Source organism: Heteronotia binoei, chromosome 14, assembly GCF_032191835.1.
Source record: "Heteronotia binoei isolate CCM8104 ecotype False Entrance Well chromosome 14, APGP_CSIRO_Hbin_v1, whole genome shotgun sequence".
Lineage (NCBI taxonomy): Eukaryota > Metazoa > Chordata > Lepidosauria > Squamata > Gekkonidae > Heteronotia > Heteronotia binoei.
In genome coordinates this window covers 67011964-67027940 of record NC_083236.1, presented here as the reverse complement: position 1 = coordinate 67027940, position 15977 = coordinate 67011964, and the positions used below count along the sequence as shown (strand labels likewise).

The window sequence follows — 15977 nt, the reverse complement described above, 5'->3', positions numbered from 1 at the left end:
GATCCACTACATCACGGTCCTTTTCAGCCCTCGAGTTGGTGCGCCTGGGAGATAATCCCAGTTTAGCTTTGGATCAAAGTCTCAGCGCCGTCGAATGAAGGCAGCGTGCAGTTCCCCGCCCTTTGCGGAGCGGAGCCCGAAACGATTGTCTCCGCGGGCTTTGCAAGGAGAGGAGGCTTTTGAAGATCAAAAATCTCCCTTTGGCTCTCCTGGAAAGCGAGGGCAGCGTTACCTACAGCAGGCCGCACAGCTGTTCTGCGCTCTCCCCTTGTTTAATTAGCGTGGGCAAATCACTTCAAGGCCCTTGGATCCTTCTGGGAAATCAGCGGGCGCCTGTTCCAGGAAGCCGCTTGCCTCGGATGGTAATGATTTCATAACGGGAGAGGGAAATTAACATGAGCGAGGGCTGGGGGGTTGAAGGGAGGGAGCCCAGGGGTGTTGAGCTTTGCACTTTGCCAAGAATCCAATAAAACCAATTGTTTCTGCTTCATTGTCTGGTTGTTGTTGTTTTAATCTCTCCCCCCCCCACCCTTCCAATTCCTTCCTCTGTTCCAGAGGAGAGCCAATTTGGTGTAGTGGCTAAGTGTGCAGACTCTTATCTGGGAGAACCGGGTTTGAGTCCCCACTCCTCCACTTGCACCTGCTAGCATGGCCTTGGGTCAGCCATAGCTCTGGCAGAGGTTGTCCTTGAAAGGGCAGCTGCTGTGAGAGCTCTCTCAGCCCCACCTACCTCACAGGGTGTCTGTTGTGGGGGGGAGGCAGAAGGTAAAGAAAGCCAGTTTGGTGTAGTGGTGAAGTGTGTGGACGCTTATCTGGGAGCACCGGGTTTGATTCCCCACTCCTCCACTTGCACCTGCTGGAATGGCCGTGGGTCAGCCATAGCTCTGGCAGAGGTTTTCCTTGAAAGGGCAGCTGCTGTGAGAGCTCTCTCAGTCCCACCTACCTCACAGGGTGTCTGTTGTGGGGGAGGAAGGGAAAGGAGATTGTGAGCCACTCTGAGACTCTTTGGAGTGGAGGGCGGGATATAAATCCAATATCTTCATCTACCTCACAGGGTGTCTTTTGTGGGAGAGGAGGGTAAAGGAGATTGTGAGCCGCTCTGAGACTCTTCGGAGTGGAGGGCGGGATATAAATCCAATATCTTCATCTACCTCACAGGGTGTCTGTTGTGGGGGGGAAGGTAAAGGAGATTGTAAGCCACTCTGAGACTCTTCGGAGTGGAGGGCGGGATATAAATCCAATATCTTCATCTACCTCACAGGGTGTTTGTTGTTGGGGGGAAGGGAAAGGAGATTGTGAGCCACTCTGAGACTCTTCGGAGTGGAGGGCGGGATATAAATCCAATATCTTCATCTACCTCACAGGGTGTCTGTTGTGGGGGAGGAGGGTAAAGGAGATTGTGAGCCGCTCTGGGACTCCTTGGAGTGGAGGGCGGGATATAAATCCAATATTATCGTCTTCTTCTTCCAGGAGGAGGAGATCTGAATGCTGCTCCTTCGGTGAGCGCCTGGAGAACTTTCCTGATAGCTAACGAGTGGAATGAGCTGCAGACCCACCGGAAAGTCCACCCTCCGCTTCAGCTGTTCGCCACCTTGCTGCTCCTGGAGGTGAGCGAGCCAGAGGCGAAGGGAAGGCAAGAGTTGGCCGCTGTGGTTAGATAGAAAATCCCAACGCTCTCCAAATAATCTCTTTGTCTGCGACCTTGGGAAAGAGAGCCTGGTGGGCCGCTGTGTTGATCTGAAGCAATAGAACAAAGCAGGAGCCCAGTATCACCTTTTAAGACCAAAGTTTTATTCGGAATGGTACAAAGTTAGAAGAAGCCCCATGGGCGCAGAGTGGTAAAGCTGCAGTACCGCAGTCCGAGCTCTCCGCTCACAACCTGAGTTCGATCCCGGCGGAAGCTGGGTTCAGGTCGCCAGCTCCAGGTTGACTCAGCCTTCCATCCTTCCGAGGTCGGTAAAATGAGTCCCCAGCTTGCTGGGGGGAAAGCGTAGAGGACTGGGGAAGGCAATGGCAAACCACCCCGTAAAAAAGTCTGCCATGAAAACGTCGTGATGCGACGTCACCCCAGAGTCGGAAACGACTGGTGCTTGCACAGGGGACCTTTCTTTACCCTTTTTTTTACGAAGTTAGAATCCAATTGCAAAATACTGAAATTAACAAACCTAGACTTGATCCGGGTGGGCAGCCGTGTTGGTCTGAAGCAGTAAAACAAACTAGGAGTCCAGTAGCGCCTTTCTCAAACATGCGACCCAGGGGCCGAATGAGGCCCCTGGAGGGCTCCTATCAGGCCCTTGAGCAACTGGCTGTCTGCTTCCTTCTCCCTCTTGCTTCCTTCTGCATCACAGGTTGCTTTGCCAGGCTTGCTTAATCGCACAGGAGCTACAGATCAAAATCTTCACCCAGAGGGTGATTAACATGTGGAATTCACTGCCACAGGAGGTGGCGGCTACAAGCATAGCCAGCTTCAAGAGGGGATTAGATAACAATATGGAACAGAGGTCCGTCAGTGGCTATTAGCCACAGTGTGTGTGTGTGTGTGTGTGTGTATAAAATTTTTTTGCCACTGTGTGACACAGAGTGTTGGACTGGATGGGCCATTAGCCTGATCCAACATGGTTTCTCTTATGTTCTTATGCTCTGTTTTCTCTATTGGCTGAGGCTCCTCCCATGGGGAGAAGAGGGGGGGAGGGAGAGTTTGCTTTGCCAGGCTCCCTCAATTGCACAGCAGAGTTACTGAGCCAAGCCTCTCTTCCTTCTGTTGGCTGAGGCTCCTCCCCCTCCTGGTCCCCTGGGAAAGGAAGGAAAGAGCCAGAGCTTCCTTTGCCCAGTTCCCAGGATTGCATGGCAGAGCACCTTTAAGACCAACGAGTGCGAATGTTTTAAGTATGTTTTATTTTATGCTTTTAAAAAAATCTTTATGATTGTCTGTGTCCTTTATAAAGTTTATATCTCTGCTACCTGGCATTACATTTTATAACACACATGACCCAGACTGACAAGGTTATCCAGACCCCATAACAAATGAGTTTGGCACCCCTGAGACACTATAAGACAACTTCACGTTTATGTGTTTTCATGGGACAGAAAAACTTTTATTTTATCGAAATGCCATAAATAGACCAGGCCATAATGATGGTGTCCAGCTTTGGCCAGGTAAAGTCTACCTGATCCTCTCCCATGATTGGATAATGTACCTCAGCTACCCTTGCAACAATAAATCCTGAATCTAATTTTACCAAGAAGGCAGGAGTGGATGAATAATGCCTTGCCCGGGGATACCCACAGCTGGGTCACAGGATTTGAACCTGTGCCTCTTAGGCAGGAGGAGAGCTGTGCCCTATCGAACGGGGGGAGACCACCCTGGCTGCTTTTTCTTCCTAGGTGGTGGGACTGAAGAACCTCGCCTCGAGAGACCTGAATGTGAATCTCCAACCAGGCTCAGGTGTCCATCTGGCTGCGTGGAGCCCCATCCTCCGCTTTGGGATCGCCGCTTCCATTTGGCTGGCTGTGGGGATCGCGCAGGTCCTTTTTCACTCTCGGACTTTCTGGATGAGGCCAAATAGCCATAGGCAAAGTGGGTTCTGGAACAGGGTCTGGGCTGTGTGATGCAAGGAAGAGAACAGACAGGGTCTGGTGCAGGATTGGGTATCTTCAGAGAGATGTTTTGTTGTCTTAAGGAATACAGCAGGGGTGGCCAGACTTGCTTAATATACAAGCCACACTGAATAAAAGCGAGATGTCCAAGAGCAACAAGCCATGAATGTCAGATATTCATGAGCAGCAAAACAGAAGGAAGGAAGGAAGGAAGGAAGGAAGGAAGGAAGGAAGGAAGGAAGGAAGGAAGGAAGGAAGGAAGGAAGGAAGGAAGGAAGGAAGGAAGATAGAGGGAGGCGGAGGTGGAAAGAAAGCAACTTTAACTTTAAATGCATTATCTGGCTGGCTTGACTTGAAGAAGTGATTTAAAGAGACCAATGCCTTTTCCAAGCCAGCTGACAGGATGGTGGGGGCTTCAAGAGCCACACGATATGTGTGTAACAGCCACATGTGGCTTCCGAGCCACAGTTTGGCCACCCCTGGAATACAGGGAGCCGATGTCATTGTTTCCTATAAATGGCTTAGTGTTCAGGACAATCCGGGTCCCAGGATCTTGCAGCAATGGCGGTCTTTACATGACCAGTTGACCTGTCTAGATTAAAGGGCCCAGCCTGCTGGTAGCAGCTTTTATACCCCCAAGGCTGCCCTCATTGGTCCCTTTCTGTCAGCTGATCTCGGAAGATACCACAGGATCCTTCTGGGCAGGGTGTAACGCCTCTGCCGGCCATCTTAAGGCTTCAGGAGAGACTCAGGCAGCCTAGATTGCGGAAGAAGAAGATATTGGATTTATATCCTGCCCTCCACTCTGAATCTCAGAGTACCAGAGCGGTCACAATCTCCTTTCCCTCCCTCCCCCCCACAGACACCCTGTGAGGTGGGTGGGGTTGAGAGAGCTCTGACAGAAGCTTCCCTTTCAGGGACAACTCCTACGAGAGCTATGGCTGACCCAAGGCCATTCCAGCAGGTGCAAGTTTAGGAGTGGGGAATCAAACCCGGTTCTCCCAGATAAGAGTCTGCACACTTAGCCACTACACCAAACTGGCTCTCTGACAAAGTCAGGCTCTGGGGCAGCAAGTAGATCCAAATGCACACCCCTAGTTCTGGGGCCAGGTTATTTGACAGCTAGGAACACAGCCATAGGGAGATGGAAGAAACCTTGGGGTGTGCTTTGTGTGCCCTCTCTCATGACACCCTTTCCTTGCAGGTGGTGATTTCTGTTGCACTCTATGAGCGGTTTGTGGAGGACAAGATCCAGCAGTTCACCGATCTTTGTTCCTTGAGCAACGTGAGTCGTGTCTCTGCAGCGCAGAGGAAAAGGTCTGGTAATCCTCCATGGGCAAGGTTGTCTTGGAGGGCTATGAGACCTCTCATCATCTGTCCCATTGCCCTGTGGGCAAACATGGCGTTCTGTAGGTCAGAGGTGTTAAATATGCAGCCCTGGGGGCTGAATCAGGCCCCTGGAGGGCTCCTATCAGCCCCCTCCCCCAGCAACTGGCTGTCATCTGCTTCCTTCTCCCTCTCTCTTGCTTCCTGCTGCTTCACAGCTTGCTTTGCCAGGCTTGCTCAATCGCACAGGAGCTATAGAGCAAAGCCTCTGTTTTCTCCATTGGCGGAGGCTCCTTCCTTGGGGGGGAAGAGGGGGGAAGGCAGAGCTTGTTTTTCCAGGTTCTCTCAATCGCACAGTGGAGCTACTGAGCCAAGCCTCTCTTCCTTCCATTGGCTGAGGCTCCACCCCCTCCTGGTCCCCTGGGGAAGGAAGAAAAGAGCCAGAGCTTCCTTTGCCCAGTTCCCTGGACCGCATGGGAGAAATAGAAAGAAAGTGCCTTTAAGACCAAGAAGTGCTAATGTTTTAAGTTTTCTTTTTTTAAAAAAAAATATTTAATTGTGTTTGTATCCTTTATAACATTATATCTCTGCTACCTAATAGGTACACACATAGCCCAACCTGACTTGGCCTGGCCCAACAAAGTCTCATTTATGTCAGATCCGGCCCTCATGGATTTGACACCCCTGCCATAGGCTACTCAAAACAGCCATTTCTCCAGGGGAACTGTCATCTATAGATCACTTGTTAATCTGGGAGATCTCCAGGTTCCGTCTGGAGGATGGCAACTGTTGGAATTTCCCCTAATTTCTGTAGTAAAGTCACTACGAAACCATTTTTTCCTCTATTCCTCAGTTTCTCAAGAGTGGGGGAATCCGGTTGCGGGTGGGTGTTTACTGTCCGTGGGTTAAGCTTACTGTCGCATGGACCTTCAGAAACACCCTTGTCTAGTTGCCACGTGCTCTTAACACCTCACGTGCCCCTCTTTGCACCTGTAGGTGTCTGTGTTCATCTTGATGCACAGATGCTACGGTTTCTACATCCACGGAAGAAGTGTCCACGGCCATGCAGACGTGAGCATGGACACCATGCACACTTACCTCCGGAGGGAAGAGGTAATCCGGGATTCTTGCTCAGCCTTCCTTCCACCCTCCCTGTCTGTGTCAACCGCTGCTGAAAAGTAGACACTTTCTCACTGTCGGGTTTCCCTTTGTCAAATGAGTCTGGCAGGATTTCAGCTGCAGGTTTTAAGAACAGCCCTCTATTGTGGTTAGAACACCAGGTTCCACATACTTGCTTGCCATGAAAAACCCTGAGTGACCCCAAGCCTCCCAGCTTAGCCTACCAAGTCACTGGGTTGTAGTAGGATAAAATGGAGACCCAGGAGGCTGGCTTGAGGTTTAGGGGAAAGTGAAGGGCCATGGCTCAGTGAAAGAGCCTCTGCTTGGCATGCAGAAGGTCCCAGGTTCAATCCCTGGCATCTCCAGTTAAAAAGAACCAGGCTGTGATGGGAAAGACCTCTGCCTGAGATCCTGGAGAGCCATGGAGAAGGGCCATAGCTCAGTGGTGGAGCATCCGTTTGGCATGCAGAGGGTTCCAGGTTCAATCCCCGGCATCTCCAGTTGAAAGGACCAGGCTGTGATGGGAAAGACCTCTGCCTGAGATCCTGGAGAGCCATGGAGAAGGGCCATAGCTCAGTGGTGGAGCATCCGTTTGGCATGCAGAAGGTCCCAGGTTCAATCCCCGGCATCTCCAGTTAAAAAGAACCAGGCTGTGATGGGAAAGACCTCTGCCTGAGATCCTGGAGAGCCATGGAGAAGGGCCATAGCTCAGTGGTGGAGCATCCGTTTGGCATGCAGAAGGTCCCAGGTTCAATCCCCGGCATCTCCAGTTGAAAGGACCAGGCAGGAGGTGATGGGAAAGACCTCTGCCTGAGATCCTGGAGAGCCATGGAGAAGGGCCATAGCTCAGTGGTGGAGCATCCGTTTGGCATGCAGAAGGTCCCAGGTTCAATCCCCGGCATCTCCAGTTGAAAAGGACCAGGCTGTGATGGGAAAGACCTCTGCCTGAGACCCTGGAGAGCCATGGAGAAGGGCCATAGCTCAGTGGAAGAGCCTCCGCTTAGCATGCAGAAGGTCCCGGGTTCAATCCCCGGCATCACCAGTTGAAAGGCTCAGGTAGCTAATGATGTGTTGTCAGGAGGTTTTTTTGTAGCAGGAACATCTTTGCCTATTTCCCCCCCTGCCCCCATGTAGTCAGTCCTCCTGGAGGTTATAGTAGTTCCTGAACTAAGAAGATTGGCTACTGGAGAGCCAGTTTGGAGTAGTGGTTAAGTGTGCGGACTCCTATCTGGGAGAACCGGGTTTGATTCCCCACTCCTCCACTTGCACCTGCTAGCATGGCCTTGCGTCAGCCATCACACTGGCAGAGGTTGTCCTTGAAAGGGCAGCTGCTGTGAGAGCTCTCTCAGCCCCATCCACCTCACAGGGTGTCTGTTGTGGGGGGAGAAGATATAGGAGATTGTAAGCCGTTCTGAGTCTCTGATTCCGAGAGAAGGGCGGGATATTTATTTATTTTATTTGGTTGATTTATATTCCGCCCTTTCCCATGTGGGCTCAGGGTGGATCTCAGGGAGTATAAATCTGCAGTCTTCTTCTACATCAGGGGTGTGTGGCCTAATATGCAAAGGAGTTTTGGCTAGCAAAGAGCCCTCTGTGTTATGAACTATCTAATAAGTAACACAAGTTCTTCAATGTAACCCAGTCGTTGCTTTGTCCCTGCAGGAGAACCTTTGCCCCCTCCGAGGCCTGGAGGCCAATTCAGACATCCAGATGTTTGAAGTGCTTCTCACCGACAGAACCCGAACTCTCTACGACAGGATAAATCAGCCTTTAGTGGAGGTACATAGCCCTGTCCCGTTCGGTTGCGGAAACCCTTTGCTGTTGTAATTGGACTGTTGAGCAGATCAAAATGGGTCACCGTGGTATAGGGTTGCCAAGTCACCCACACCCTCCGGTGGGGGACTGTTTTTGTGCATGCGGAGCAATGATGTCACTCTCAAGTGATGTCATCGTGCCGGCCGCTCTAGGAGATTCCAGGAAAACTGTGGTTTTCCCAGATGCTCTAGCAATTTGGGAGGGAAAACTCTATGGTACAATAGGTACCATAGAGTTTTCCCTCCCAAATTGCTAGAGTGGGGGTGTCAAACATGTACTTTGGGGGCCGAATCAGGCCCCCAGAAGGCTCCTATCAGGCCCCCGAGCAACTGGCTGTCATCTGCCTCCTTCTCCCTATATCTTGCTTCCTTCTGCATAACAGCGTGCTTTGCCAGGCTCTCTCAGTTGCACAGCAGAGCTACTGAGCCAAGCCTCTCTTCCTTCTACTGGATGAGGCTCCCTCCCCAGTCCTTGGGGAAGGAAGGAAAGAGCCAGAGCTTCCTTTGCCCAGTTCCCGGGATCCCATGGGAAACATATTTATTTATTACGTTCGACTTATATCCCGCCCTTTCCGCAAGCGGACTCAGGGCGGCTCACATCATGTCAATACAATTAAACCAATAAAACATATAAAGCCATAATTTACATATTTCATTTTTTTTTAATTTTTTTTTTACAAAGAAAGCACTTTTAAGACCAATGAGTGCTAATGCTTTAAGCATGTTTTAAGGGTTTTTTTTAAAAAATATATTGTTGTGTTTGTCTGTGTTCTTTATGAAATTTATATCTCTGCTACCTAATCTTAAATAGCTACACACATGGCCCGGCCCAACATGGTCTCATTTATGTCCGATCTGGCCCTTATAACAAATGAGTACGACACCCCTTTGCTAGAGCGTCCAGGGAAACCATAGAGTTTTCCCAGAAGCTCCTAGAGTGACCGGCACGCAACGTCGCTGATGTGATGATGTCACTGCAAGTGACATCATCACGCTAGCGACGTCAGGGGAGGATCCCTCCCGCTGGACCAATGCAGGCCGGCGGGTTGGGAACCACTGTGGCGGGAGAAGCCCCGCCGAGCCCAGAAACTTGGCAGCCCTTCAATGGTGGTCTGTCTAGCAGTAGAGGAGAGCAAAGCTCCAGGAGCACCTTCAAGACCAACAAAATGTGTGGTAGGGGTGGAACTTTTGCGAAGAAGTGAGCAGTGGCACAAATTTTGTTAGCCTTTAAGGTGCTCCTGGAGCCTTCCTCTTCTCTATCGTCGGACAGAGGCACCGTTGAAGGGGCAAAGTTTTACTTAAGGGGCGATATGTATTGGCCAAAATTCCCTCTAAGCTGAGTTAGTGTGAGCTAGCTCCGTTTTTTAGCCCCCCGGCACACACATTTTGTACCTTAGCTCAAGAAAAATGGCCCCAGAGCAAACCAATCTATGCGAAACTTGAATGCCAGCAGCTCACAAAGTAGAATCTTTGCTCACAAGACTCCGCAACTTAGAAGGGAGTATCGGTATCGATGGCTGCTGCCTGGTGGCTGAGGTGTCCTTGTGAAGTTACGCACAAGAGGAGGAGCCAATGCTTCCCCCACCACCACCCGTGGTGAGCCTGAAATTGAGGGTGCAGTTGCAGTCACAACAAGATTCAAGGCCTTGGGGCATCATAAAACACTGCAAAGGCATCCAGAGGTTGCTACAAGAAGAAGTTTTAAAAGGTGATTGTTTGCAGATTCTGCCTCAAAATTGGGGTTCCCCTGACCTTCATACCACACAAACATTTTCAGGGGTGACTTCTGCACCTTGGATGGAAGCTAACCGTAATAATAATAATAATAATAAATTTTATTTCTATCCCGCCCTCCCCACCTCGGCAGGCTCAGGGCGGTTAACAACATTTCATAAAAACATACAATGGTTAAAACTTTTACATTTAACAATATAAAACAGTAAATATTAACTTAATAACATTAAAACATTAATGTTTTACCGTAGCAGAGCTTTCTCTAGTTTTGTTCCTCCTGGGAATAATGACTGCTAGGCTCTTTCTTTCTTTCTTTCTCTTTCTCTCCCCATCTCCCTTTCTAATTGACAACTCGCTTTGGGTGTGGAGCAGAGCGCTCCAAAGCAGCAGGTGAAAATTGAGCTGAAATCCCTGCAGCTGGTGTGAAAAATCTGAACTAGCAAACATCCACACACACTTTTCAGGCTCTCTGCCTTCGCTGTGTCTCTATGCAAGAAGTATCCCGAACTTCTAATTTTAAAACAATGTTTGTGAACTCCTTCTGCGGCAGGCTCCAAGAGGGACAGGCATCCGGTCCAACGTTCGAGACCAGAAACTAAGAAGCTACCATGCCTTGAACCGCTTCCTGGCCTCCTTTCTGGAGCACGTGAGACTTGAGCTATCTTGATCGAAACACGTGTGTGTGTGGGGGGGGGGGGGGGGGGGTTGGGGGGTGGTATCTCCGGTGGACTCCGTCACACAGGACGGCAGGCATAACAAGAATGGTGCCGGCTCAGGTACAAGAGGCTAGATTTAGATCAGGGGCGTCAAATTCATTGGTGATGTCAATCAATCAATCAATTTTTATTTGTATCCCGCCCTCCCCGCCGAAGCAGGCTCAGGGCGGCTAACAACATAATCAATAATTAGTTTTACAAGGTATTTAAACATAACTAATTAACACATTAATTAAAATCCTACTAAAACTCTAAAATTAATAAAATCATTAAAATTAATATACTGGTGCTATTGTATAGGTTTCACTAGCAGTTTCCCTTAGTTGGTGAAGGCCAATCGAAACAGTGGGGTCTTGCAGGCCCTGCGGAACTGTTCAAATTCCAAATTCCAAAATGTGGGCCGGAACTGACATAAATGAAGCCTTGTTGGGTCTTGTTGGATCTATTTGACGCAATTTAAAAGTGTGGAGGTGTGTGTGTGGGGGGGATAAACTTCTCTTTCAGTGTATGTATCTAAGATATTATTTTAAACTATCAAAGAATTAGGGTTTGTAGAGTCTTTCGGGATCAAGTGCCGTGTTCTACTGGAGAAAGTTTTCCATTAGAACACGGCACTTGATCCCAAAAGACTCTACAAACCCTAATGATGTTACCAGCCGTGAAAACCTGAAATCTTTGATATCAAAGAATTCATAGGAAAATATAGAGGAAAATAGAGTTCATGTGTGTCATAAAATATAATGCCAGTTAGCAGAGATATAAACTTTTATCAAGCACACAAACACAATTAAATATTTTTTAAAAAAAAAAAAACCCTGAAAATAAAACATGCTTAAAACATTAGCACTCATTGGTCTTAAAGGTGCTTTCTTTGTATCTCTCCTATGTAATCCAGGGAACTAGGAAGCTCTGGCTCTTTCCTTCCTTCCCCAGGGGTCCCGGAGGTGGAGGAGTCTCAGCCAATAGAAGGGAGAGAGGCTTGGCTCAGTAGCTGTGCTGTGTGATGGAGAGAGTCTAGCAAAACAAGCTATCCCTCCCCCCCCTCCTCCCCAAGGGAGGAGCCTCAGCCAATGGAGAAAATAGAGGCTTAGTTCTGCAGCTCCTGTGCGATTGAGCAAGCCTGGCAAAGCAAGCTGTGACGCAGAAGGAAGCAAATGACAGCCAGTTGCTTGGGGGCCTGTTAGGAGGCCTTTGGGGGCCTAATTTGGGCCATATGTTTGACACCCCTGATTTAGATAGATGGGGGGGGGTCAGGACACAGGGCATCGTTTTCTTCCTGTTTTTTGACTTCCTTCCTTCCGGTTTAACACTTCTCTCCCCTGCACACATGAAGGAGGAGCACGCTGCTCTCCATCTTTGGCACCATGGATGTATCTCCATCCCCATCCATCCGGCTAGATAGAATAGATTCTATTTCTTTCCTCGTTGGTACTTTCGTTTAAACTGGCAGTTGGCTCAGTATGACTTTGAATCACTGCAATAATAATAATAATAAAAATAATACTTTTTATTTATATCCCGCGCTCCCTGCAGAAGCAGGCTCAGGGCGGCACACAACATATTAGTTCAATACAATACAATAAAATCACATAGTTCAATAAATACTACATTATAAAACCATCATTTAAATCATCATTCCAATTAAAATTAACAGTTATGGTGCTAAATTACAGGTTTTTAATGAATTGATGGTGGAATACAACAGCAGCAAATCTCTCATTAACTCAGCATTCAGCAAAGGCCATCTTAAAAAGAGTGGTCTTGCAGGCCCTGCGGAATTGCTCAAGACTCCGCAGGGCCCGCACTTCGTCCGGAAGTTGATTCCACAAGTGTGGAGCTGCGGTAGAGAAGGCCCGTTCCTTAGTGTTCTTCAATTTGGCCTTTCTCGGCCCATGGATAATCAGCTGGTTCTTTCCTGCTGACCTCAGTGCTCTTTGGGGTTCGTATGGGGAGAGACAGCCCCTCAGGTAGGCAGGCCCTCGACCATATAGGGCTTTAAAGGTAATAACCAGCACTTTGTACCGAACCCGGTATGCAACCGGCAGCCAGTGCAGCCTGCGCAGCCCCGGCTGTATGTGCTCCCACTTTGGGAGCCCTAACAATAGCCTAGCTGCAGCGCTCTGCACCAGCTGCAGCTTCCGGGTTCGGCACACAGGCAGCCCCATGTAGAGGGCATTGCAGTAATCCAGTCTTGAGGTGACCGTTGCATGGATCACTGTTGCTAGGTCCTGGCGCTAGCACATGCATAGCACCAAGCTACCGCTCTGGGAAGCATTTCTTGGGCACCCCACCACACGAGATTCCTGGCTGTAGCATACCAGAGAATCTTATTTATTTATTACGTTCGACTTATATCCCGCCCTCTCCGCAAGCGGACTCAGAATCTTAACATCCCCATTGGCACTGGGTGGTGTGTATAGACAGCAATACCACTACTGGGCCTTCCCTGGCAGCCTGAGGGGCTGTGTGCCAGTGTGCCTTGCCAGAAACCCTAGGCCCCAACAGTTGCCCCACCTCAGGGTGTGTTGACACTGGCCCCGATTAATTCATCAGCAACATCTAGGCCTCATTTTGGGCAGGAGCTCACAGGAGTAGAGCTTCAGAATCTCTAAATTTGATTGTGCTTTTTCTTTCTTCACCTCCACCCCCCCACCCCCACCAAAATACTTGCTTCTGGGCTCCCTCGTTCAAACCCCCTGGGAGAACGTGGCTGGCAAAGTGTCTAATATTTCCCCCCACAAAAAAAATGGGGAAATAGCCAAAACATATAAAGCAGACAGATGGAAACCTTCATCCTGCCACTGTGGCCACATAGGAGGAAATAATTTAAAATGTAGGATGGGAGTAAAGATTTTTATTATGACAATTCTAATTCAAAAAGCATTTTAAGGTGGATGCTGAGCTGATATAATTTTGTACGCCTTCCGGGGATATCAGGTGTGTGTGGCATATGCAAATGAGTAGCGCTAATGAGCTCCAGCACCTCTTTCTCTACAAAATGCCAACACCCATTCCCTTGAAAGAAGTGAGTGTTAATTTCACACTGGCTCTCTCATGGCTGCAATCATGTGTGTTTTATCCTGTCTTGAGAACATGCCAATAGCTTTTTTCTTTTCTCTATCTCACCCTCCCCACCAGAGGTACACAGATATGGATTATGTGGTGAAAGACAAGTTTTTTCTGGAACGGATCCTGGATGTTGAGTTCCAAGAACCGGGAGACGTGTCTGTGCTGTACAATGGTATTTTTTTTTACCCTCCTTCCTCTAGGAACTTGTTCGTTGCCAATGCTTGTAACACAAACACCACTTTGGGGTGTAGACAATTCAGATGCAAAGCGATTGATACGGGGATTTGAAATTGGGAGCAGGTAAAGAGCCCCGTGGCACAGAGTGGTAAAGCTGCAGTACTGCAGTCGGATCCCTCTGCTCATGACCTGAGTTCGATCCCAGCGAAAGTTGGTTCAGGTAGCTGGCTCCAGGTTGACTCAGCCTTCCATCCTTCCGAGGTCGGTCAAATGAGTCCCCAGCTTGCTGGGGGGAGGGGGGAGTGTAGCTGACTGGGGAAGGCAGTGGCAAACCACCCCGTAAAAAGTCTGCCGTGAAAATGTTGTGAAAGCAACGTCACCCTAGAGTCGGAAACAACTGATGCTTGCATAGGGGACTACCTTTACCTTTTTTAAGCAAGCTGGGCTTTCAAACACACATTTTCCTTTCCTCTTCCTCTAGATGAGAGTGCTTTGTTTGGTAGGGTCTTTTTCTACAACCACGAGCTCACGCTGCTCTTCTTTGAAGCCCTTGTTTTCTGTGCGGTGGATCTGGGAGTGCAGGATTTTGTACTGGCAACTATTGTCACCTTTGTTGTGCAGAAGGTAAGCGGGGTGATGTCGACACTGCTTTTTACCTGTGACCGTCACAGCGCGTGCAAGTGCTCTGCCCGTGAGAGGGAATTTTTTTCCGCCAACTGCAGATCCAAGCCAGGAAGAGACTTTTGAAAGACAGATTTTGCCGTTCACGGCGACTGAGCTGCTCAGTTGTGCGAGTTCTCTGCTCCCATGTGACACTTGTTGTGCAAACAGATTGCTTGTGGGAGCTGTGAAATCCTGCAGAGTTCTTAGGCGTTTAATTTATCGGCTCGATCCAAGATTGGCAGGTGTCATGCGCGGATTTCAGACAAGCCTGGAATTTGGCCCTCAGTCACTGCTGCAAAACTATCGAAAGGGGGCTGGCAGGAAGAGAGAAGATACCAGTTATTGACAATGTTATGTATAAATTAATACATTGTTTGATCTATTTGACGCAATTTAAAAGTGTGGAAGTGTGGGGGGATACACTTATCTTTCAATGTATGTATCTAAGATATTATTTTAAACTATCAAAGAATTCATAGGGCTCAATATAGAAGAAGACGACGATGTTGGATTTATATCCCGCCCTCCACTCAGAGTCTCAGAGCAGCTCACAATCTCCTTTATCTTCCTCCCCCACAACAAACACCCTGTGAGGTGGGTGGGGTTGAGAGGGCTCTCAAAGCAGCTGCCCTTTCAAGGACAACCTCTGCCAGAGCTATGGCTGACCCAAGGCCATTCCAGCAGCTGCAAGTGGAGGAGTGGGGAATCAAACCCGGTTCTCCCAAATAAGAGTCTGCACATTTAACCACTACACCAAACTCTATTTTCTAGAGGAAAATAGAGTTCATGTTTATGCAAAATTAAGTTATCACCTTTTCATAAACATTATTTGAGGTTTGTTAAATAGTCAGATTTAATCTATCAATCTTTGTTTATATAGGTTGTGTAGTGTATGTGGAATCTGAAACAGAATCGAAATAGCTTTGATTTTCATTTAATGTTTTTCTCTCCCCCTTTTTTTTGGATGTAGCTGCAACTATAAACGTTTTGTCAAAAACTGTAATAAGGGAAGTTGAGAATGAAAGCATTTGTGAATATGTTTTATATATGCACTAGACCGAGGTGGCCAAACTTGCTTAATGTAAGAGCCAATAGAACAAATATCAGATGTTTGAGAGCCGCAAGACATGAATGTCAAGATGTTTGAGAGCTGTAAGGTAGGCAGGAAAATAGATGGGGGAGCGGGGGGGAGAGAGAGGTGGAAAGAAAGCAAGATTTGATGAGATCAGGCTAGCCTGGGCTATCCAGGGTCAGGGCCAAAGGAGTTATTTCTAAATCTCTGTGTCATTCCAAAGGACTTTTAAAAACCATTTCTGCCTTTGTGGGGAGGACAGGTCTTGCCAAGGCGGGAGGAAGACTGTTGACTAACACTGCTCACCTAACAGACTTCTACAAACCCTAATAACAGACTTTGTTTTGAACTTTTCAGCTGGTACAAATTTTACGCGAGGCTCTGGGAAAGAGAAACCTGGCTGAGAAGACCCTGGTGGAAAATCAGTTCTTGATCTAGAGCCAAAAGGCATGCAGGTGCATTGGAGCTGAACTGTGTCGCTGGAGATGTTGTGAGCAACTGAAGACTTCAAATCTTTTCCTCCCTTTGACTGTGGCATGTATGCCTTTTTAGGTAATTGTCACACAGCCGTGGCGCAGAGTGTTAAAGCTGCAGTACTGCAGTCCTAAGCTCTGCTCACGACCTGAGTTTGATCCCCGGTGGAAGCTGGGTTTTCAGATAGCCGGCTCGAGGTTGACTCAGCCTTCCATC

General features: G+C 48.5%; 1 protein-coding gene across 1 annotated transcript in view; it reads left to right on the top strand.

Moving 5' to 3' along the window:
- Positions 1-15775, top strand: part of LOC132582323 (meckelin-like) — a 55678-nt gene extending 39903 nt beyond the window's left edge. Inside the window, exons 14-22 of the mRNA XM_060253857.1 lie at positions 1474-1607; positions 3385-3525; positions 4802-4882; positions 5920-6036; positions 7705-7821; positions 10141-10236; positions 13445-13547; positions 14034-14176; positions 15645-15775. Of these exons, the coding sequence (XP_060109840.1) occupies positions 1474-1607; positions 3385-3525; positions 4802-4882; positions 5920-6036; positions 7705-7821; positions 10141-10236; positions 13445-13547; positions 14034-14176; positions 15645-15725 (1013 nt within the window). The 3' untranslated portion in view covers positions 15726-15775. The remainder of the gene's footprint in view (positions 1-1473; positions 1608-3384; positions 3526-4801; positions 4883-5919; positions 6037-7704; positions 7822-10140; positions 10237-13444; positions 13548-14033; positions 14177-15644) is intronic.
- The last annotated feature ends 202 nt before the right edge of the window (positions 15776-15977 follow it).